The sequence below is a fragment of the Bufo gargarizans genome, chromosome 8 (assembly GCF_014858855.1).
Source record: "Bufo gargarizans isolate SCDJY-AF-19 chromosome 8, ASM1485885v1, whole genome shotgun sequence".
NCBI lineage: Eukaryota > Metazoa > Chordata > Amphibia > Anura > Bufonidae > Bufo > Bufo gargarizans.
Window position 1 is genome coordinate 111,528,128 of NC_058087.1, and position 22,539 is coordinate 111,550,666.

General features: G+C 47.5%; 1 protein-coding gene across 3 annotated transcripts in view; it reads right to left on the reverse strand.

Annotated features, from left to right (window-relative positions):
• HSPD1 (heat shock protein family D (Hsp60) member 1) overlaps positions 1-22,539 on the reverse strand; it is a 158,883-nt gene that overhangs the window by 38,589 nt on the left and 97,755 nt on the right. For 2 of the 3 annotated variants that reach the window (XM_044304966.1, XM_044304965.1), the window contains exon 9: positions 10,263-10,508. The exons of the other annotated variant lie outside the window; for it this stretch is intronic. In XM_044304966.1, the coding sequence (XP_044160901.1) occupies positions 10,263-10,508 (246 nt within the window). The remainder of the gene's footprint in view (positions 1-10,262; positions 10,509-22,539) is intronic. 3 annotated transcript variants of the gene reach the window in all.

The following is a 22,539-nucleotide window of genomic DNA, read 5'->3' on the forward strand; positions in this document are numbered from 1 at the left end:
CATTCTGCCCAAGACCGCCATTGCTTGTCTGATAGTAGGGTTCTTTGTAGATATCAGGGACTGAACCTGTAGTATTAATCTCTGAATCTTGTCTTGGGGTAGGATACAGAGTAGTTTCTTTGAGTCTAGCATCATTCCCAGAAAGACACAAACTTGGGAAGGTATTAGATGTGATTTTTCCCCGTTTATTTGCCAGCCGAGGTCTTCTAGGATCTGAACTACTTTTTTGAGGTGTACTTCGAGAAGGGATTCTAACTCTGCTACCACCAGGAGATAGTCTAGGTAAGGAATCACTAGAATGTCTCTTTCCCTTATATGAGCCATGACTTTCGTGAAAAGTCTGGGAGCTTGAGAAATCCCAAAGGGAAGGGCTGTATATTGTAGGTGCTGAATGTGACCTATTGAAACAGCGACTCTGAGGAATTTTTGACAGTCTAGCCGAATAGGAATGTGATAGTACGCATCTCTTACATCTATCGTAGCCATGAAACAGCCCCATAAAAGATGTTTTACAACTGATTGGATCAACTCCATTCTGAATTTTTTGTAAGAGAGGAACTGATTTAAATCTTTTAGATTTATGATAGTTCTGAATGTTCCATCCGGTTTGGGAACCAGAAAAAGGGAAGAGTAGAAACCCCTGCCTTTCTCCGCCTCCGGCACCGGAATTAGAGCATTTTTTCGAAGTAGGGATGCAATCTCCTGTTGTAAAGCTAGATTTTTTTCCCGGGTTTCCTAGAAAATTTGTAATTTTGAATCTGTCCGGTGGGTGGGAGACAAACTCTAGACAAAACCCTTCCTTTATAACGCTTAAAATCCAGGGACTTGAGGAGATTTTTTCCCAAGCGCAAAGGAAGAGAGAAAGTCTGCCACCCACGGGAGAGAAACCATCATTGCTGTGATGGTTTAGATGTTGAGGAGGATTGGGAACTGAAGAGGAAACCCTTGCTTTTCCTATTCCTGTTGTCTGCTCTGAAGTCTTTCCTCTGCCCCCTAAAAAAAATCCTTCTTGTTTTTGCGAAAAAAACATTGTTTTTTCGGGGGTCTGGAGACAGGGAATCCTTTTTTATTGTCTGGGGCTTTATCCAAAAGGTTGTCCAAGATGGACCCAAAAAGATAATCGCCCTGACAAGGAATTGCGCAAAGCTTATTTTTTTTAGGTAAACCTCTGCTCGCTTATCCATAGGGTCTTTAAGAGAACCCAAGTCCTCAAACGGTAGGGCCGATTTTTTTTTGGGACAATTTTTTTTTATCGGGTCTTTTCCATTCCTTCTGTATTAAGAACTTTATATTCTCGTTTGCGGGAAACACTCTAGATTTTTTCTGCCCGAGGTCACCAAACATGATATCCTGAACGAATTTTGGGTCTTTGGATTAGTCTACTTTCATGGTCGCACGAACTGCTTTTAGTAAAGCTTCCGTATCATCCGGGGGAAAAAGTGGCCTGCCCGTGGACTCTTCATCCTGGGACGAGTCTGGGCTATCTAGGATTTCTCCTGAATCACTATCTTCTAAAGAATCAGAGTGAGATTTATTAGCCGTGCCTGATCTGGGTCCAAGGGAGGTTGAGGCTACAGAGGGAAAACTCTTTTTGAAATCTTTCAAGGAATCCGAGACCTCTGTCTTCACCATCTCCCTAATACTCTGCAGAAGGGATGGGGACTCCTCCTCCACTAGTTTCTCAATGCAATGTTGACATAGTTTTTTCGACCAAGAGGGGGCCAGTTTCCTTTTACAGACGGCACATTCCTTCCCTCTGGTTTTTGAAATTGCCTTTCTAGGGCCCTCTTTTATAGTCTAAAATGTAAAAAGGAAAAGAGGGAAAGGAGATTTAGCATGACTAAAGAGAAATAAGTGATGGGGAATGATCCCCCTTACCCCCGAGAAGCAAGGTGAGGAGGCGGCCCTGGCCCGCCTGAACACTGCCAGGAAGGACCGGCGTGCCGAACGCACCTCTCAGTGCGCCCGGGACTGCAGAGTAGCGGCCAGCACAGCGTAAGCCAGACCCCAGCAGCAAGCACCAGACTCCGGCCGGCGGCTCCTAGAGGAGACTTACGCCGGAACAGGTAACCCCACTTCGATATGATCCTCAGGGGCCCTGCAGCCTGACTTTCTCCTTTTCTCCACGAACCGTCTCCATCTAGGACAGGAAACAGGAACTGGTGGTCTTGGGGCCATGCTCCTCCTTATGAGCTCTCCACGAAAGTTGCTGTTTCCTGTCCTGGATGGAGGCGGTCTCTCAAGGGTGCTGTCATGGGCGCAAGGGAAATGTCAGCAGCAATGAAATACCACCAAATTAAAGCTCTATTAGTGAAAAGAAAATGAGGTAAACTTAATTTGGGTGGTAAGTTGACCGAGCAATAAACCGTGAAAGTAGTGTAGTGCAGAATTGTAAAAAGTGGTCTGGTCATTTAGGGTGTTTAAGCTAGGGGAGCTGAGGTGGTTACATCCCTAACAGGTTAAGGGGTTATTGTATGAAGTATTGCTTAGGGACATGGGACAGCTAAGGATAGTGAGTGGCTGCAGTGATACATAAGCCCCTGTCCAGAAGTTTACACACCGCAACAGGATGTTAAGTGTTAAAAAGGAGAGAGACTAACAAAAATTAGGGTTGAGAGCGGAAAACCCCTTGAAAAAAGGGGTATGCCACGATTTGTCACTGATTGCCCAACCTCAGGGTGGGCCACAAATAACCAATTAAAAGAGGTTCAATAACACACCCCTGCCAAATCGGCAGTTAGTCTTTTTATTGTCCTTTTTTGCATATTTCTTTATTTAAAGGGGTTGTCCCACGAAAATTATTCCACAGTCCTCAAACCAGTACCTGGATCTGAATACTTTTGCAATTGCATGTAATTAAAATTTAGCATAGCCACAGAGTTATTCAATAAAATGCATCTGTATAGCTCCACCTGCAGTTTTTTTCTTTTCTTATTTCTTTGTCCTACTTACAAAGCTCAGTTTCATCTTTCAACTGTCTCCTGAGTTGTGATAGGGAGAGAGCCACCTGAGAAAAAAAGACCTGGTACTTAAGGACACCGGGCGTACAGGTACGCCCTCTGTATTTCCTGTGCAAGCGGTGTGGCAGTGTGGGCGGAAGGGCCCGCCCTCCCTCTCATTTTAAGGCTGGCCAAGCTTGTAAAGCAGAGTGTCCGCACGTTGCTGACCTGATCTATAAGACGGTCAAGTTACTATCCCCGCACGGTGAACGCCATAAAAAAAATTAAAACTGATGAAATTTTAATTTTGACCACCTTACTTCCCAAAAAAGGTAATCAAAGTGATCAAAAAAGTCTTAAGTATGCCAAAATAGTACCAAAACAGTCACCCCATCCCGCCAAAAATGAGCCCCTACATGTCTCATAGCCCAAAAAATAAAATTATGATTTTTTTGTTTCAAAAATAGTGCCAATCTAACAGTGATCTCACCCCACAAAAATGATACCAAACCTAAAGACAATCGCCTAAAAACTAAAAAAAAACTGACTCTCAAACTATGGAGACACTAAAACATTATTATTATTTTTTTGGTTTCAAAAAGGATTCAGTGCGAAACTTAAAAAATGAAAGAAAGTATACATATTGCGTATCGTTACGTCACTAACGACCGGCTGTATAAATATCTCAGAGTCGGTGAACACAGTCAAAAAAAGAAAAAAACTGAAAAATGAAAAACTGTGCTAAAACATTTGTTTTGTCACCTTCAGTCACTAAAAGTGGCCCCCCACAATGGTGCCACTCTAACAGTCACCTCATTCCGCAAAAAATGATACCCTACATAAGACAAACGCCCCAAAAATTTAAAAGAAAACTATGGCTCTTAGACTATGGAGACAAACATTTTTTATTTTGTTTAAAAAAATTATATTATTCAAAACATAAAAAAAATAAATAAAAAAAAGAAGTATACATATTAGGTATTGCCACGTCCATTGGAACCTGCTCTAAAAAATACCACATGACCTAACCCCTCAGGTTAACACTGTAAAAAAATAAAATTAAAACTCAAAAAAAATCAATTTTTTGTTACCTTACATCACAAAAAGTATAATAGCAAGCGATCAAATAGTCATATGCTCCCCAAAATAGTGCCAATCTAACAGTCATCTCATCACGCAAAAATTATACTCAACCTGAGACAAACGCCTAAAAACTGAAAAAACAATGGCTCTCAGACTATGGACATCTTTTATTTTGTTTTAAAAACTATAGTGTAAAACCTAAATAAATGAAAACAAGCAAGATTTTTGTATAACCTACCAGTAAAATATCTTTCTCGCTCTTCCTTGGGTGAAAACAGGAGACCGTGAGTATAGCTCAGCTCCCTAGGAGGCGTGACACCAAGTGAAAACTGTTAAGCCCCAGCAGCTATACCCTCAACCTGGAGAGAGAGAGACTACCAGTTGCATGTCCAGGTAGTGAGAAAAAAGGCAATGAAAGTGAGTGAAAAGTGAACTACCCGACAGGGGCAACCAAACCGTAACCTGTAGAACAAATAATGATGGGTGGGTGCCGTGTCCCCTTAAGGAAGAGCGAGAAAGATTTTACTGGCAAGTTATACAAAAATCTTGTTTTTGTGCCCATTTCCTTGGGGCACACAACAGACCTTGGGATGTCCGAGAGCAGTCCAAGAAGGAAGGGATCACAGGCCAAGGCGAAGCCACCATAGGCATCATGAAACCGCCGCCTGCAAGACCAGGCGGCCCAAAGCAGCACCCGCCAATGCATGAGTGTGCACCCTGTAAAACTTGGTAAAGGTGTGCAAAGTAGACCAAGTGGCCGCCTTGCACAATTGTTCAGCCGAAGCCCTATGTCTCTGGGCCCAAGAGGCACCGACCGCTCTGGTGGAATGAGCGGTGACACTGAAAGGCAGAACCCTGCCCTTAGCGCGGTAAGCCTCAGCAATATGAAACAGGCGACAGCCACCTTGGAGGCCGCCAATCCCTTGTGCGGACCCTCTGGAACTACAGAAAGTCTGTGCGACGAAAGGGGTCGGTGATCTCCAAGTAAAACTTCAAGGCCCTAACCACGTCCAAGCGGTGAAGTTCCCGTTCCCGGGGGCTGGGCACAGAGAGAGGAGGACGATGTCCTTATTGAGATTAAAGGCGGAGACTACCTTAGGAAGGAACGGGATGGAAAACAGCCTCATCTTGGTGAAAGACCAGAAAAGGCTCGGAACAAGAAAGGGCCGCCAATTCGGACACCCGCCTGAGACGTGATAGCCACAAGGAACACAACCTTACAAGACAAAAGTCGTAGGGAGATCTTCCGTAACGGCTCGAAGGGGGAAGCTTGCAGCTGACGGGGCCGGAACGTGAGCTTCCGCCCAGAGGAGAATGCAGGTAACCTCTCACATTGCCCCCTGGTGGTTTATGTATGCCACGGCCGTGGCATTATCCGATTGGACACAGACGGGACAGCCTTTTAGCAGGGGAGTCCAGTGTCAGAGCGACAAGAAGATCACCCTCAATTCCACGACGTTGATCTGAAGCTTTGACTCCGATTGAGACCAAATGCCCTGGACGGACCGGGGAGGAAACTCACCCCCCCAACCCAGCAGACTGGCGTCGGTGGTAACCACCTGCCATGTCATTGGAAGGAAGGATTTCCCCTAGAGAGGGGTCAGCAACCACCAGCAGAGGGAGGCCCGAACTTGGGAAGTTAGAAGAAGGGGCCGGTTCAAACTCTCCGGTGACTTGTCCCAGGCAGAGAGGATCACCCTTTGAAAGGTGCGGGAATGAAACTGTGCTAAAGGAATCGCCTCGAAGCAGGCAACCATTTGTCCAAACACCCGCATGCTGGATCGGAAGGACGGACGGCGGTGGTGAAGAAGACTGCGAACCGACTGGTGGAGGGCCAGACGCTTGTGCGTTGGAAGACGGGCCTCCATATCCAGAATCATCACCCAAAAAACAAAACAAAAAAAAAAACACAACACCAACCGTCTGGATGGAATCAGGGAGGACTTGGGAAGGTTGAGAAGCCAGCCGAACCATCCCAGGGTCTCCAGAGTGAGGTCCATGCTGGCGGACGTGTGAGGAAAGGAGGGCGCCTTGATGAGGACATTGTCCAAGTAAGGCAGCAGAAAAACGCCCCGGAGTGGAGCAAAGCTAGGACAGGGGCTAGGACCTTGGTGAACACTCGAGGAGCCATCGGCAGGCCGAAGGGAAGGGTGACAAACTGATAGTGATTGTTCGCCACTGCAAAGCGAAGGAAACGATGGTGACACCGAGCGACCAGAACGTGGAGGTAAGCATCCTGAATGTCGATTGATGACAAAGTCCCCCTTCTCCATGGAGGCCACCGCAGACCGGAGGGACTCCATTCGGAATTGCAGAAGGCGGAGAAAACGGTTTAGCCGTTTTAAGTATAGTATCGGCCGCACCGACCCGCATTTTTGGGGGACGACGAAGAGGTTAGAGTAAAACCCCTTGAATCGGTCCGCCAGGGGCACAGGGACGATGACTCCCTTGTCCAGCAGGGTGTGAACAGCTGCGGAGAAGGTGGCTGCACCCACGGGGTCCCGCGGAGAACGGGACCAAAGAAACGATCTGGAGGGAGAAAAAGCTACCTCGATTTTGTATCTGGATGATACAATTTCGAGCGCCCAGGCATCGGAGACGTAAGCCCGCCAGATGTCCCTGAAAAGGAGAAAGCGCCTTTTGCGTCAAAGTGAGTGGGGGCGCATCTTCAGGCAGGGGGCTGCTTGGCCGTGGAGGGACTGGAAGCCTGTGACTTGCGCTAGGTGGGCTGAGCCCAAATAAAGGGCTTCTTGCGCCTATCCTGAGAGGGGCCAGATGAGGAACCGGCTGTGAATCTAGACCTGGAGGACCTGTGGGAGAACCGAAAACGAGACGAGCCAGCGCAACCCCGAGGGGTGCCTTTGGTTCTTCCAAACTGGTCCCGAATAAACAGGAGCCCGTGAATGGTAGCCCAGTAAGAGAACAATTGGAGGCGGTGTCCGCCGCCCAAACCTTCAGCCAAAGTTCCCTTCTGATGAAAACGGCTAAGGCAGATGAGCGTGCTATGAGGGCACCCGCATCGAGATAAGCCTCACAGTAAGTTTTCCTGCCTGAACTATCAGTTGAGCCAAGGATTGAAGGTTCTGAATGGGGACGTCTGATCCCAAATCCTGTTCAAGCTGGGCGCCCCATTCGGAGACAGATTTCCCCACCCAGGCGGAGGCAAAGACCGGTCCGAGGGCTGAACCCGAGAAAGCAAAGATTGCCTTGGAGAGGTACTCGATACGACGGTCCTCGGTGGAATAAAGTGAGGAACCGTCTGCTACAGAAATGGCCGTGCTCTTAGACAGGCGGGCCACAGGCTGGTCAACCTTAGGTGGGGACACCCATGTGGCAACACAATCAGCTAGAAATGGATATCACATGTCCAGCTTTTTGGGGGTGGTAAAGCGGGCATCAGGGCGAGCCCAAGCTTTTGAGACCACTGAAGAGAAGTCTGTGTGGAGAGGAAAAACCTTAAACGCCTGTTTGGAGTGGAAAAAAGACACGCCGGCTTGATCAGTGCTGGGAGAGTCATCGTGTATCTTAAAAGGTATCACAAATGTTTATGATAGGGTGACCCACTGAGGAGGCTAGTTGGACGGTAGTGCTAAGTCCATGTCCGAATCTCTCTCAGAGGGCATGTCCAGATGGGAGAAGAGGCCTGACTGAGTCCGCACGCGTGGTGGGGAGAGAGATGCATCTGAGGAGAATGCGCACTCTGTCCTGGAGCGCTTCTGAGAGTGGAGGGCCCTGGAAGATTCGCTGTGTGTGAGTGAATCAGTGGGGGCGGCAGAGTCACAGGATGCTACAGGAGGTGTGGCAGCCTGCGGGCTAGTCTGTTTATCAACCAGGCGGCCTACTATGTGGGTGAGACTTTCCATGCCCTGGGACAGGGATCTGGCCCAGTCAGGTGGACCAGGCGGCTCAAAGCAGCACCCGCCAATGCATGAGTGTGCACCCTGTAAAACTTGGTAACAGTGTGCAAAGTAGACCAAGTGGCCGCCTTGCACAATTGTTCAGCCGAAGCCCTATGTCTCTGGGCCCAAGAGGCACCGACCGCTCTGGTGGAATGAGCGGTGACACCGAAAGGCAGAACCCTGCCCTTGGCGCGGTAAGCCTCAGCAATATGAAACAGGCGACAGCCACCTTGGAGGCCGCCAATCCCTTGTGCGGACCCTCTGGAACTACAGAAAGTCTGTGCGACGAAAGGGGTCGGTGATCTCCAAGTAAAACTTCAAGGCCCTAACCACGTCCAAGCGGTGAAGTTCCCGTTCCCGGGGGCTGGGCACAGAGAGAGGAGGTCGATGTCCTTATTGAGATTAAAGGCGGAGACTACCTTAGGAAGGAACGGGATATAACGGGAAGGAAGGAAGGTTTATCAACCAGGCGGCCTACTATGTGGGTGAGACTTTCCATGCCCTGGGACAGGGATCTGGCCCAGTCAGGTGGACCAGAGGGAATGGGGAGCGGCACGGTCGGTGGCGGACCCTGCATTGGGGCCTGGCATGCAGAACTATGTGGATGGTATTGCCCACTTGGATAGGGTTCTTTACAGGCATGATACCAGGGTTTAGAGGCCCCTGTGGGGTCCAACATGTTAGTGATGAGGGGTAATAACTCAGGAATTAACCTCTGAAGTGCCGCATGAAGTCTCAGTGGCGTTGTGGCGGGGGGGGAGAAAAAGTAAGAAAGAAAGAAAGAAAGAAAGACCCCCGGAGTTCCAGAGGTAATCTGCAGCAAATAGTTTAAGCATATTAGGTTCCAGCCAGTGGTCCCAGGGAAAAGAAAAAAAAAAAAAAAAAAGGGAGAGGGGAACCAAATGCCCCTAGGGTTTAAATGCTCCCTTATTCATTTATATGTGCTGGAGCAGCCGCCTCTTACCGTCCTGCAGTCTTCCCCTCGGTCTATTCCAGCAGGGTTGCCCCTTCAGCGACTGGCACCGCAGTGGCAGTATGCTGGAAGAGGGACTTTGCGTGCTGGCGACCCTTAAACTGGCGGGATGCAGGGGAGCTAGGTCCACCTTGTCTTCTGTGGGGGAGGCAGCAGTGCGGATGACCGGCACAACTCGACCTCGGGAGAAAAAGAAATTAAAATTAAGGAGAAAAAACAGCCCTGCAAAGCAAAATACTGGTAGTCTCTCTCCAGGCTGAGGGTATTGCTGCTGGAGGAGGGGCTTAACAGTTTTCACTTAGTGTCACGCCTCCTAGGGAGCTGAGCTATACCCAAGGTCTCCTGTGTCCCCCCCCCAAGGAAATGGGCGAGAAAAGGTATACATATTAGGTATCACCGCATTCGTAAGAACCTCACAAAAAGTGCAATATAGAGCAACAAAAAAATCATATGTATCCTAAAATAGTACCAGAAAAACTGCCTCCTTATCCTGTAGTTTCCAATTTTATCAGGGGGGCTTCAAATGGGACATGGTGTCTAAAAACCAAAACCAGAAAAATCTGCCTACCAGAAACCATATGGCATTCCTTTCCTTGTGCGCCCTGCCATTTGGTCACACAGCAGTTTACGACCACATATGGGGTGTTTCTATAAACTATAGAATCATGGCAATAAATATTTTGTTTGGCTGCTAACCCTTGTTACTGGAAAAAATGGATTAAAATGGAAAATTTGCCCAAAAATTTAAATTCTGAAATTTCATGTTTATTTGCCAATAACTCTTGTGGAACACCTAAAGGGTTAACAGTTTGTAAAATCAGTTTTGAACACCCTGAGGGGTGTAGTTTCCAAAATAGGGTCATTTTTGGGTGGTTTCTATTATGTAAGCCTCACAAAGTGTCTTCGGACCTGAACAGGTCCTTAAAAAGTTCAAGATTTGCTTCTAAACTTATAAGCCTTGTAACATCCCCCCAAAAATAAAATGTCATTCCCAAAATGATCCAAACATGAAGTAGACATATGGGGAATGTAAAGTAATAACTATTTTTGGAGGTATTACTATGTATTATAGAAGTAGAGAAATTGAAATTTGCTAATTTTTCCAAGTTTTTGGTAAATTTGGTATCTCAGAATGGCCTGGATAAGTAAAAGTGTTTTAAAAGTTATTCACACATGTGACATAGAAACATAGACACTGGTCAGATTTGCAAAAAATGGCCTGGTCCTTAAGGTGAAAGTGAGCCTGGTCCATAAGGGGTTAAATATTAATTTTCCCAGCTGTCCATGGCATAAAACCTGCAGAAAAATATCAGTAATGAAATAATGAAAGGGGGGGGGGGGGGGTCAGAATAACGAAAAGATAGCTACCTTTAGAACAGCTACACCATCAGAAAGCTTAGCCAGTCTCTCATTCAACTTTTCCTTTTCATAGTCACTATTTGTAGATTCTAAATGCTCTTGAATTTCTTGAATTCGTTTCTCTATTTGAGACTTGTCACCTCTTCCTTTTAGAAGCATAGTATCATCTTTAGTAACAATAACTTCACCCACGTTTCCAAAGTCATGTGGTTGAATGTCTTCAATATTCAAACTTAAACCATCTTCTCCGAATATCTAATGGGAAAAAATTTTTTTACAAGGATCATTTCATTTCATTGTTTAATTATACTTTGTATAGATGTATCTACTTTACCAAAGTGGAAAACAGCATTCTTAAAATAAGGTCTTTAACTACTCAAGTCATTACATTAAAAGCTATGGACACATTTGACAAGGAAAATTAGGTTTTTGTTCTCATCTGTTAAATACTTTTCTCGCTCTAGTGATTGGGGGATGAAGATGACCGTGTTGCATAGCTGCTGCCACTAGTCTGTGACGTTAAGTGAAAAAAAGTTTGCTCCTCCCATCAGCTATACCCATCCTGCAGATATTCCACTAAACTGTTTGCACCCAAGCAGTACCCAGCTAAAGGTAAATCGCAGAACTAGAGAAAAACTTCAGATGAAGTCAGAACCATAAACTGTGGGACACATCCAAAGAAACCAGGAAAATAGGGTGGGAACGTTGTCCGTTAATTAATGTAGCAGAAAGATTATTTTGCAGGTTAGAACGAAAATCCAATTTTATCACTCACATCATTGGGAGACACAGAGGGATATTCCAAAGCAGTCCTGGGGGTGGGGGGAGACAAGACTATAGCCTATCCAGTAAAGATGGGAGCAGAGCCCAGGAACCAGGATGTATCTAGAGACGAGAGGATCCAAAAAAAAAAAAAAAAAGAGGGGGCCAGATTGGGGTCTAACAAATGCATATAGTGGAATAATGAACAGCAGGCCCACAAGGATAACACATGCAGAACCATTCCTACTAAGCTAAGGAGATCAGATGCCGGCGTGTGTGTGATCCAGCCCAGGGTGCCTGTGGCTGGTGCACGGATCCGGGTGGTGAAAAGCTTCCGGCAGCCCCAGCTTTGGAGTCCTGACACTGTGGCAACTCCTGACATAGGCGGTTAATGTTGGGGGTGTTGTCACCAGGGGAAAGGAGTATTGCAATTTTTTTTTACACGTTGCAGGATATCCACAAATAGGACATCTGCAGACCTCGGTAGGAGGAGAAAAAAACGGTTTGTATACAGTCTATTTATGATACGCGCGGTCCAAACCCTATATGTAAATTCCATGAAAGTGCTGAGGGTGCTGTGGAGAGCTCCCTGATGCTGGTGTTAGTGGGTTTGCTAAATTGGAGTGGCGGTGCCTGGTTGAAGATTGGAAATCCCCAGAGATGGTGTCTGGTATGAGGTGGTGGCTGAGTTTTCCTGGTCTGCTGTGGACTGCAAGGAGTGGTGAGATGCAGCTATACTGGTGTTGCGTGGTCTGCTGGCGTTTATCGTCTGCATGAATATACAGCGAGGAAAGCGTGCTGATGATGCCAGGAAAGGGTGAACACTGCAAAAAAAAGTGGAATGGTATTGTTTCCTGGTTACTAATCCTGGATGAATTAGTGTCTTATTTGAAAGGAACTAATCTAATTCACTCAGTAACCAGCAACCAGATAACTAAGAGACCCAAAAGGTTGAATTCTGATATAGTAGAAAAAAAGGCCTGCACAATATATCGCCAAAGCAATCGCAATAAATTGCAATCGCCAATTGGCAGACCCAAAAATGTTGCAATTATATTACCATATTTTTCGCTTAAGACAAACTTTTGGGGGGGGGGGGGGGGGGGGGAATGGCAGTGCGTCTTATAAAGCAATGGTTGACTTTTTACGTGCACCTGTGATGTAATCTGCTCCTAAACCATTACCGTCTGTTATAATATATTGGATTTGGGTATAACCTCCAGCATTGTATTGTTTTGTTAGACATTTCTTGGGGTCCGTCTCACGTTTTAAGGAGACTTAAAAATGGTAAAGCAATGGTTGACTTTTTACGTGCACCTGTGATGTAATCTGCTCCTAAACCATTACCGTCTGTTATAATATATTGGATTTGGGTATAACCTCCAGCATTGTATTGTTTTGTTAGACATTTCTTGGGGTCCGTCTCACGTTTTAAGGAGACTTATTGTGGAAATAGTCAAGAAGGACGATAAAGAGAAAATGGGGGAGCAGAGGCGGTCAGGAGCATATGGTTCCCCGAAAACAAAACTTGTCTAAAACAAAGGTGGATCAGGAAAATAAACTGGATAGATTTCTCCAAACCTCAACTACAACAACTACTAATTGCCATGTAAGATATAATACACAAAGTAAAATCGGGGCTGAGATTAGTGCTATTGAGGACACAAAGGTCTTGGGAGGGTATGACACCAACTCAGACATCTCACAATCTCCCACATTAGAAGATATTATGTCAGCTGTGAATAAACCTAATGTGTTGGAAATGAGAATGAAGCAGATGGGAGAATTAAAATATGAAGTGCAGATGAGCTGATTAGGGATTATTGCAGGAAAGTCAGTGAGAGTAAATAAGGCTGAACAAAGAATAAGTGACCTGGAGCAGGGCTGTGGAGTCGGTAGATAAATTGTCCGACTCAGACTCCTCCGTTTTTGGTACTCCGACTCCTCTGTATTTAATATGCAAATTTATATTATACATTCAATTAAGGAAAGAAAGGCAACATACATGTCATTACCACCGAACTACTGGCTAGGAAGCTGCTGCCTTCTCTTTTTGTGTGCTGATCTTCTGCTGAAGATAGGGCAGTGGGAGTATCCAGGAAGGGGCATTTATTTTAAAACACGATTTCCCTAGTACAGGGGGTAGGCAACCTCTGGCTCCCAGCTGTTGTGAAACTACAATTCCCAGCATGCTCCATTCATTTCTATGAGAGTTCTTAGAAGAGCAGAGCAAGTATGCATACTGGGAGTTGTAGTTTCACAACAGCTGGGAGACTGAGGTTGCCTACCCCTGCCCTAGTAGAATCCCATAGTCATGTTTAAAGTTTAAGCTAACAATCTGAGTTTTTATAGCCTTAGCTGAATGAAAGCAGTTTTTCAAATGGTTTACAACTTCAGTCTTGAGCTATTGACTATCCATTCCCTTCACTTATACAAGTGTCTAGTCCTGCAAAAAACATTTACTTAATCAGTTATCAGGGAGAGGCTAGGTTAACCATGGGCGTTGCGTTCCCTGTAACAGCTGAACACAATGGAAAGTATAAGTATTGCCGCTCCTTAACTGTGCGTATCGCAAAAGTGGGGGAAAAATAGCAGTGCGTCTTACAGGGGCAAATGCTGCGACCGTCCAGTGAAAAGGCTGAGAGGGAGGAGGGGCTGGGGGCCGGCATATGTTTCTGTAATGGCAGCAGGGCCTGGTGCAGTCACTGTATTCTACTACACCGGGCCCCGCTAACTTTAGTAAACGGTAATCATATCTAACTTGTGGGTATTGTGCAAGTATTCCAATCATAGCATAGATCACTATGTCATGCGCCTGCTCCGCCCACTTTATGAATGAAGCAGGCACCGGGCCCCGCTTCCATTACAGAAATAGATGCCGGCCCCCATTCACTACACAGGGACACTGTTATAGGGGGGGGGGGGGTCTATCGATGCCCCCATAACCGTGCCACCCACAGATGCCCCCATAACCGTGCCACACACAGACCACCATTAGTTCAAAACCCACCAAAAGCACATTTATTGGTTCAAAATTTTTTCCCCCCTCATTTTCCTCCTCAAAAGCCTAGGTGCGTCTTAAAGGGCGGAAAATACAGTAATTTATTATACCTTTTTGTGAATTGTGACATTTAAACTTGCTTTTTTTTATTCCAATTTAAATCTAGTAGGAGTCTGAGTCTGTTCATTTTTTGCCGACTCCAGGTACCCAAAATTGCCTCCGACTCAGACTGACTCCACAGCCCTGACCTGGAGGATAAGGTTTGTGAAGTTATAAAAGATCTAAAAGTTCTGAGAGTGGAGAACATTGCCCTTAATAAAATTACAGATTTGGAAGAAAGTAACAGGGGGTCAAATGTTAGGTTGATAGGAATACCTGAAAATATGGAGGGTTTAAAATGTACGCTTTCTATTCAGAACTGGATTACTGAGGTGATGGGGGTAGAAAACATATCCAATCTGTTTAACGTTGAGAGAGCACTTGGGATACCAGCTAGAAACTTGACGGGTAACTCTCCACAGACAATAGCGAAAATTATGCCCTTTCATGAGCAAAATAAGATCAATGGATTTTGTGGAAATTAACGATCATGGGTGTTAATATTTCCAGACTATTCTACTACTACTCAAAAGGAGAGAGAGAAGTTTGTTGATGTAAAATATAGACGTCGCAGAGCTGACATTGCTGTTGTATCCTGAAAAACTAAGTGGTGCATAAGGAAAGGACTTAAATGACTGAAATCATTGGGCAATTTCTGGGCTCTCCTTTATAATATTTAGTGGAAAGCAGTAAAGGGGCAGTTATCGTCTATAGGTGCAATCTGGGTGGGGGTGGGGCGGCGGACCTCACACTAGGATATTAGGGTGTTAAGATTCCAAGGCTTGCGATCAGTACACTAAGGCCGAATGCACACGGCCATGTTCCGCTTCAGAGCAGGAGCGCATGGCGTCATTGGTTGCTATGATGCTGTGCGCTTCATGCCGTCGCAGTACAGTAATACACTCGTATAGTGTATTACTGTACAGCAGCAGTGGCATGAAGCGCACGGCATCATAGCAACCAATGACTCCTTGCGCTCCTGCTCTGAACAGGAATCCAGCCCGGCATACCACGGACCGCACACCCGTGTGCATTCGGCCTAAGTGGGGATTGGGAAAAGGGGGTATGGGTAAAAGAGTGCAGTATTTTTTTTTTTTTTTGTTAGGTTTAATTATAAATTAAGAGTAACAAAAATAAAATCTGTCATGGAATGTAAGAGGGTTTGGAGATGAATGTAAAACATTTTGCTGTTTTTAGAGTTAATGGTAAATATCTGTCAGCTATAATATGTTTATTGAAGACTCGTTCTGACAAGAGACAAACTTTGTCTATTTAGAAGGAAATGGATAGCTCACCAATTCCACTCTGCTCACAGTGGTTTCAGCTAAACTTATTCATAAAGATATTATGTTCATTAATCTCTCAAAAAGTGGATGCAGAGGGGCGATATGTCTTTCTGTATGGGCAGTTTGAGAGTATAAAATATGTAATTGCAGGGGTTCATATTCCACCACCTTACTTGCATGAGGCGCTGTTGAAACTATACAAGTTCTTACAGGATAAATCTATTTGCCCAATTATTACTAATGGGCGATTTCAACTGTACTATGGATGAGAAATTCGATAGATTAACAAAAAGTGAGATTGAGAACGGGAAAAACTCAATTAAAGAGGTTGGTGCAAGAATTTGGGTGAGAGGGATATATGGTGGATCCATAATCCATTAATTAACCCCTTCACGACTGCAATCTGTATATATACGTGATAGCTGGACATACCCCGTGCAGCTACCACGTATCTATGTTCTGGCAGCTCTTTAATCCAAGCGCTGCAAAGCGCTTGGATTAAAGCTTCTGCCCCTGCCCTGTATGCTGTCACGGACAGCATACAGTGCAGTAATGCCGGCAAGGGACCAGAGTGGCCCCTTGCCGGCAATCGATCCGATTGGTTAGTCTGTGCAGACTAACCAATCGGATCGCGGCAGTGTTAAAATGCCGGTTTCAGGCTCTGATCTGCGCTCTGCAGATCAGAGCCTGAAATCGGTAATGTGTCCTGAAGCCCCCAATCTGTGCCCCCTTCTTGTTCTTGTCCTGCCCCCGATGCAGTCCGCCCCCTCCTGCCCCGAACTGTAATTAGTAAAATGCTGCCCCCCCCCCCCCCGTTTCCAGCGCTGCCCCCTGATGTGGCCCCCCTTGTGTGTGATGGCGGCAGCTCCATTCCTGAGCTGCCGCCATCAGCAGTGTGTGTCAGCTCTATGCAGACACTGCTGTAGCAGCATCCATGGGGTTAATAGAGGGAGGGGGCTCCCTCTCTCAACCATCAGGGCTGCTGCGATCGCAGCGCCCGATGGTTGCCATGGCAACCGGGCGTTTTGCAAAGGCGTCCTGTTGCCATGGTATAGGCGTCCAGTGCTGCCACCTACAGGCACCTGATTGTATTATACTTCGCAATGCAAGAGCATTGCAAAGTATAGTACAACCATCTTCAAGATCCAAGAGGGAACTGGAAAAAACAAAACAAAAAGAAAAAGAAAAAAAAAAGTGAAAATAAATGTAAAAAATAAATTTCCTTTTCCTATAAAAAAAAACAAAAACCACACATATGGTGTCACCGTGTCCGTAACGACCATCTCTATAAATCCGCGTCCAATAAACACCATAAAAAATAAAAATGGTGTAAAAAAGCCATTTTTGTCACCTTACATCACAAAAAGTGCAACACCAAGCGATCAAAAAAGGCGTATATACCCCAAAATAATACCAGTTACCTCATCCCGCAAAAAATTAGCCCATATTTAAGACAATCGCCCAAAAAATAAAAAAGCTATGGCTCTCAGACTATGGAGACACTAAAACATTTTTTTGGTTTCAGAAATGCAACTGTGTTATGCTTAAATAAGAAAAAGTATACATACATGTTGGGTATTGCCACGTCCGTAACGATCTGCTCTATAAAACTGTCACATGACCTAACCCCTCAGATGAACAAAAAAAAAAAAAGTTCCAAAACAGCCATTTTGGCCACCTTGTCCCATAAAGTGTAATAATGATCAAAAAATCCTATGTACCCAAAAATGGTACCAATAAAAACCTAAACTCTTTCTGCAAAAAGTGAGCCCCTGCACAAGACGATCGGTAGAAAAATAAAAAACATGGCGTTCAGAAAACCAATCCAGCAAAATCTGCCTTCAAAAACCATAGTGTTTTTTTCCTTCTTCGCCCTGCCGTGCGCCCTTACATCAGTTTACGACCACATGTGGGGTGTTTCTGTACACCGCAGAATCAGAGTAATAAATATTGAGTTTTGTTTGGCTGTTATCCCTTAATGTGTTAAAGAAAAAAAATGTAATAAAATAGAAAATCTGCTAAATAAGTGAAATTTAGAAATTTCATCTCCATTTTCCTTTAATTCTTGTGGAACACCTAAAGGGTTAATAACGTTTTTAAAATTGGTTTTAAGTAACTTGAGGGGTGTAGTTTCTACAATGGGGTCATTTATGGGGGTTTCTACTATGTAAGCCCCACAAAGTGACTTCAGACCAGAACTAGTCCTTAAAAAGTGGGTTTTGGAAATTCCCAAGAATTGCTTCTAAACTTCTAAGCCTTGTAATGTCCTAAAAAAAGAAAACATTTCCAAAATGCCAACATAAAGTAGACATGTGGGGAATGTTATGTAATAAATATTTTATTAGGTATCACTTTAGGTTTTAGAAGCAGAGAAAACGAGATTTTTGTATAACTTACCAGTAAAATCTCTTTCTCGCTCTTTCCTTGGGGGACACAGAAGACCTTGGGTATAGCTCATCTCCATAGGAGGCGTGACACTAAGTGAAAACTGTTAAGCCCCTCCTCCACAGCTATACCCTCAGCCTGGAGAGAGAGGCTGCCAGTTGCGTGTCCAAGTAGTGAAAAAAAGGCAAAGTCCAAAAGCGGAACCAACAAGCCAACTACCCAACGGGTAAAACAACTCGGAAACCGTGCAGAGAAAAACAAAGAATGGGTGGGTGCTGTGTCCCCCAAGGAAAGAGCGAGAAAGATTTTACTGGTAAGTTATACAAAAATCTCGTTTTCTCGCCCAGTTTCCTTGGGGAACACAGAAGACCATGGGACGTTCAAAAGCAGTCCAAAAGGGGGAGGGACCACAGCACCAAGGCGAAGCACCCGAAGTCATCAAGAAACCGCCGCCCGCAGACCAGGCGGCCCAAGGCAGCATCTGCCGAAGCCAGAGTATGCGCCCTGTAGAACGCTGTAAGGAAGACCAGTGACCGCCTCGCCAGACGCATGGCCGAAGCCAAATGCCTCCGGCCCAGGAGGCACCGACCGCTCTGGTGAAATGAACGGTGACACCAAAAGCAGAACCCTGCCCTTGGTGCGGTAACCACAGCAATAACCACTGTGAGAAAGCGGAGGAAAGCCACCCCGGAGGCCACCAACCCTTTGCGCGGACGTCCTGGAAAACCAAGAGACCGAACGTCGACAAGAGTCGGAGATCTTCAAGTAAAAACCGCAAGGCCCAAACAACTCCCAAATCGGTGAAGTGTCCGTTCCCGGGGGTGGGAAGGGGAGGACGAAAGCCTCGTTAAAATGAAAGACAAACACCACCTTCAGAAGGAAGGAAGAGACGGGATGGAGAACAGCCCTGTCCTGAGGAAAGAGAAGGCTCGGAACAAGAAGGGCCGCCACCCAGGCACCCGCCAGAGACACGACGGCTACGGAAACATAACCGTACAGGACAGAAGGAGTAGAGAGAACTTCTGTAACGGCTCCAAGGGAAAGATTGGAGTGCCAGGAGCCCAGTATGCAATGCCCAGGGCGGTACCCAGGGGCAGTACAAGGGAACCCCAAGCCGCTCCACGGAAGAGGGTCCTGACAGGCCCAGAGGGCCGGGGAACGCTGAAAGGGGAAGGACAGCGCTGACACTTGACACTTCAAGCAACAGCGTCCCAGTCCCAGATCTAGGTCGGACTGGAGAAAAACAGAACCATGGAGAGAGAAAGGCAGAGTGGGGGAACGCCCAGCTTCCCACAGAACCCCCGGTAAAACCCCTAAGTCCTACAACAGATCCTGGACAAAACACGGCCAGGAGCGAACACTAGCGAGCCCGCTAGAGTCGCCTGGGCAAGCGGGAAAAAATCCAATGCGAACAGGCGCAGACCAGTAACACGGGCAGAACGGTCGGCAAAACTGGACCCGTCGGCCCCCGTGCAACGTTGTCCTGTAACCACCCGGAGTGGGGGAGCAGAAGGACAGACGGAAAGGAACCGAAGGGTCTGCCCAGCAACCGCCAGGACAAGACAGGCTAAAGTCCATGTCGATGTAGCCACCACAGGAAGACGTCCTACAGTCCCGGTGTGGGAGATCTAATGACAATCTCGACCGAATGGGAGTCCTCCCAAGTTACAGACAGAGTGAACAAGGGAGACAGTACGAGGCCAAGAGGAACATCAGAACCACCCACATGAACAACCAAGCTCTCCCCAGAGGGGAGGGCAGCGAAGGAACCGCCACTGAAGCGCAGCCGGGGCAAAAGCCACATCGGAGGGAGCCGAGCCGAACCGAGCGGGAGCCAAGAAGAGCCGGCGAGAAAAGGCAGTCGAGACAGAGGCCGGCATAACACCCTCCAACCGAAGGAGGAGTGGGCAACAGGAGAGCCATAGGACAGCTCAAAGGCAGAACCCCGCTCACTGAGACGCCCGGTTCACAGCCACGCAGAAGGAAAATACCCTGAAGAACCCAAGGTGGAGGTCCTACGGACCTGGGTAAGCGAGCACCCAAGAAAAGTTGGGTGACCATGCCGAGAAAAGCGGCCCGAACCCGGTAGCGGACCAGCCTGAAGCGCAGAGCGGGCGCCAAAAGAAAAAACTCATACTGCACGACACCCGAAGAGGAGGAAACAGTAGTAGGCGAGGGAACAGCAGTCCCGCCAGAGCCAACGCAGAAATCGAGTGGCACTGCAAACGGCACTCTCGACCCAGTGACCACTTGCGCCGGGAAGTGAGTGCACGGGAGAACGAAATGGTACGTATCAAAGAACCACGAACACTCCCCAGGTGGAAAGGCCAACGGACATGGTGGATGCCGACATAACGGGACCACAATATACAGGCCAAACCAGAGAACAAGCACCACCCAGCTCGGCGAAGTAGAGAGCAAGTAGAGCCCATCTACTCATATCTAAAGAATACACCTTTGGATACAATGGCATTCTTTTAATGTTTGTATGACAGCACCCAAGGGTTATACAGGTGGACAGAATGATCTCTTTAGAGAAGAGTGCAAGGCCCGTGACAAGCACCACATCCCAAGAGAAAAGGTATGTCGCAGGAGGAAGTGAGGCATACGTACGAGCAGCCCCGCAAGCAGTGAGAAGGCCAACCCACCTATGGGAGGAGAAGGCATACACGGCCCAAACAACGGACAGAGCGCACCAGAAAATTCCGCTCACTGCAAAAAAATATAGTCACCCAGTGAAGGGGATCAGCCACAGAGTCCAACAGTATCAACGGAAGTGCAAAGTGCAACCTGAAAGGGAGTTATGCACAAGACATCAGTATGGCATGCGATGGAAACGCAGGCAGGCCCCCCAGAAAAGGGGGAAATGTACCTGGCAACACTGCAGCTGGTAAGAATGCAAAGGCCCGTCCCAAAGGGGGGATGCCCAAGGCCAGTAACAACTTCAGAGAAGTAGAACATACCATAGTTTGCCCAGAAGGTGACCATGCACATGGCCGCACAGTACCCAGCGGGAACGCAGGAGGTCCGCCCAGTGAAAGGGGGACATGCACGGGGTTATCCTAGCATTAAGCGAGTGCGCAATAACCCACCTAACACCGAATACTGTGAGAGTGCAACTACTCCACAATGAAGGAGAACATGCAAGAGTCCCGCACAGCATATCAAGGACAGCCATGGGTCACGTGAGGGTGCAAATTTTCGCCCATGGATGAGGAGGGCCGTGTATGGCCCGCAACACATCCGGCGAAAGAGCAGTATTACACCCAGAAGGGGGCGGGGTAATGCACACGGCCGTCATCGCATCCAGCAAAAATGCAAGCACCCCGCCAAGGATGCGGGACATGCACATGGCCAGCAACGCACTGGCGAGAAAACCCCCAGTCAGTGGCGTTGTGCGTATGCCGCCTGAAGAAAGGATACATGTTCATTGCTGGCAGCGATTCCAGTGAGTGCAGCACACCACCCAAGGAAGGGGTCGTGCACCTGGCCGGCAGCGAATCCAGTGATAGTGCAGCAATCCACCTATGGAAGGAGTTCATGCACATGGCCAGCAGCAAATCCAGAGAGAGTGCAGCATTCCGCCTATGGACGGAGGTCATGCGTATGGCCGGCCGCGAATCCAGAAAGTGCAGCATTCCGCCTATGGAAGGAGGTCATGCACATGGCCGGCTCATGCATAAGGCCGTAGCGAACCCAGCGAGAGTGCAGCGTTCCGCCTGTGGAAGGAGGTCATGCATATGGCCGTAGCAAATCCAGCGAGAGTGCAGCGTTCCGCCTATGGAAGGGGGTCGTGCACATGGTCAGCATCGTATGCGGTAAAAGGGCAGCATTCCGCCTACAGAAGGGGGTCATGCACAAGGCCAGCCCGCAGCCAGAGAGAGTGCAGTATGCCGCCTATAATGGGGGGTCATGCACATGGTCCAGCACTGCGACTGGAGAGGGCGACAAATTCTGCTTATAGAAAAGGCGGCCTGCACCTGGCCAGCGCGGTACCCCAGGAGAAGGCAAGGGTCCGCCTAGAAGGGGAACATGTATACCTGGCCAGTGCCACGGAGCGCAACATGCCACCTATGGAATAGGGGCAGGCATACAGCCAGCGCTCTAATGTCAGGCTGCAGTATCCTGCGCAGCCAACATAAAATACAGATATTTCTTATATATATACACACACTTCATTATTATTTTTTTTTACTATTAATTATTGTAAAACACAGCCTCTTTGACGCAGAAGGGGGCCACCATATAAGCGCACAGCCTCACTGAGAGGCTAGCCATCCTAGGGTCTCCTCCAGATGGGAGCCGTCGGCATCCAAAAGGTTAATATCGGATCAGACCTGAGGGCGGTGCAGCGATCCCCTGGGGGCGGGGGGACCTCCGGCGGGAAGAACTCGCGCCTGTGAATGCCCGCCCCCTCCAATCGAGGCCGGAATATTGCGGCCTAGTAGGCCGCGAAGCCGGGGCCTAAATTTTGCGGTGCCCGGAGGTACCGTCCGGGATCTGGAGGGAGCGGAGCGGCGCATGCATAATACCGGCCGCGGGAGCCCACCCCGCGGGCCGGAGAGTCAGGGGGCCCAGGAAGGAGCCCGGGATAGAACCTTTCTGCGGCGCCCGACCGACCGGAAGACAGACTCTCTGAGAGCACCTGCGGTCGGCCGGGGTCTGCTGGAAAACCGCAGTCATGCCGGCCGCGGGTGCCCACCCCGCGGGCCGGAAACAAGGGCCCTACGCCGCAGCAGTCGGGAGAGGGCCC